The sequence below is a fragment of the Bison bison genome, unplaced genomic scaffold, assembly GCF_000754665.1.
Source record: "Bison bison bison isolate TAMUID 2011002044 unplaced genomic scaffold, Bison_UMD1.0 scf7180017864492, whole genome shotgun sequence".
NCBI classification, from domain to species: Eukaryota; Metazoa; Chordata; class Mammalia; order Artiodactyla; family Bovidae; genus Bison; species Bison bison.
The window spans coordinates 7,159,259-7,160,883 of NW_011495051.1; the positions used below are offsets into that span (position 1 = coordinate 7,159,259).

Below are 1,625 nucleotides of genomic sequence, written 5' to 3' on the forward strand. Positions count from 1 at the left end.
GTCGCCCTCCACTGGGTATTCAGGCGGGGGCTCTGGGCAGGCAGCTGGCGTCATCAGCTCCATGAGGTACTCGCAGCGGCTGGGCTCTGTGGTGCTGGTCACCACCGTCTCCTTCCCGCACAGCAGGCGCACCTGGGGTGGGCCGGTGGGGCTCAGGTGGGCTCTGTGGGCCACATCCCCACTCCACTTCCCCCAGCCCGCGGGCACTCACGGTGGTGGAGCGATTGGGGCCCTGCCAGCAGCCTGTGCCCTGCTCATACTTCATGGCGCTGAACTTGTCGTGGTCGGGGCCAGCCCACGAGCCCCAGGTGCTATGGGAGAGTGGGCCGCTGAGAGGGGCCGGCCGGGGCAGCCAGGGGTGGGGATGAGGGGCCGAGAAGGGGGCCTAGCCCGAGCTCACTCACCCAAGGCTGGTAGGGGAGCCGCCGAGTTTTGGTTTCTGTGAGACAAGCTTGAAGGGGCAGAGTCTGTAGACGTACCTGTCGTGGGATGGGGCTGGTGGGTGGGGGAACAGGGGTCCCCAGCCTCCACGACAACCCCCCACACCAGAGCCATGCAAGTACCTCAAATCCCAGTGGCTGTGCCTAAGCCCACCACCCTCCCTCCCCACCTCGTCCTTGCTCAGGCTCAGACCCACCAAGCCCACCCACCACACGTGCCCACAGGGGACGCACTCATTGGTGGTGAGCTCATAGCACTGGCTGTACAGGTAGGCGAACTCGCCGTTGGGGCCAAAATCAAATGAAATCTCCTGTTCCAGGTTCCTAAAGGGGAGGCCCGGAGGTTAAGGGGCAGTGGGGGGTGCCAGCCCGACTCAGGACAACGCAGGAAGGCCAGCTCGAGTGGCGGAGGGTCTCTCGGGGCCTGGGCTCCAGTCCCCACCACCTGGGGACTCTCCCTGCAGGAGCCACCTCCAATTTGCAGAGGTTGCCTGAGTGACTTCCCCATCGCCACCATCTCTGGGGAGTTGGGCAGCAGGCGGCCATGGGGCAGTGGAAAAGTGGCCTTGCTGCGACCGCATGGGCACCCCCATACCTGATGGATTCCTCCATGTCCTTCAGGGACCGCTCAGCCTCTTCGTACTTGTTGCGGGCCTCCTGGGCAGCTGGGGGGGTTGGGAAGGAGGTCAGAGGTGTCCCCACACAGGGCAGGGGGTGGCGCAGACAGGCCTGATTCCCCCAGCCCCAGGGCTGGCTCTGGGTGAGGAGAGGGCCCAGGAAGACCCTCTGGGCCTTGCCAGCCGCCAGGCAGACCCCACCACCCCGCCCCGGCTCTCAGCTCTTGAGGGAGCAGGGCCGGGGCTCCTGGGGCCCTGCTGGTTCCTCGCCTGCCAAGGGCGACACAAACAACAGCTACCCACGAGGAGGGAGAAGGGCCCCTGGGACTGGTGTGGTGGTGCCAGCTTCCCCAGGCCCCAGAAGACCCCCTCTGGGTGGCCCAGAGCCCCCTGGGCTTGCCTGGGCCAGCCCCAGGTCCCCTCGAGGAGCAAGCGGGGCCTGTTTCTTGGGCCCCTGCACCTGCTGGCGACAGGGAGGGGCCCCTCCCTCCCAGGGTCAGCCCTCACCGTTGATGAAGGCCTGCGTCTGCTCATCATACGGCGGCATCCTGTCCTCCTCGGTGGGGCT

General features: G+C 66.7%; 1 protein-coding gene across 1 annotated transcript in view; it reads right to left on the minus strand.

Moving 5' to 3' along the window:
* The window catches only part of PRKCSH (protein kinase C substrate 80K-H), a 13,429-nt gene that overhangs the window by 355 nt on the left and 11,449 nt on the right, over nt 1-1,625 (minus strand). Inside the window, exons 12-17 of the mRNA XM_010828496.1 lie at nt 1,565-1,625; nt 1,036-1,105; nt 675-764; nt 405-479; nt 212-311; nt 6-132 (exon numbers count right to left, since the gene is read on the minus strand). Of these exons, the coding sequence (XP_010826798.1) occupies nt 6-132; nt 212-311; nt 405-479; nt 675-764; nt 1,036-1,105; nt 1,565-1,625 (523 nt within the window). The remainder of the gene's footprint in view (nt 1-5; nt 133-211; nt 312-404; nt 480-674; nt 765-1,035; nt 1,106-1,564) is intronic.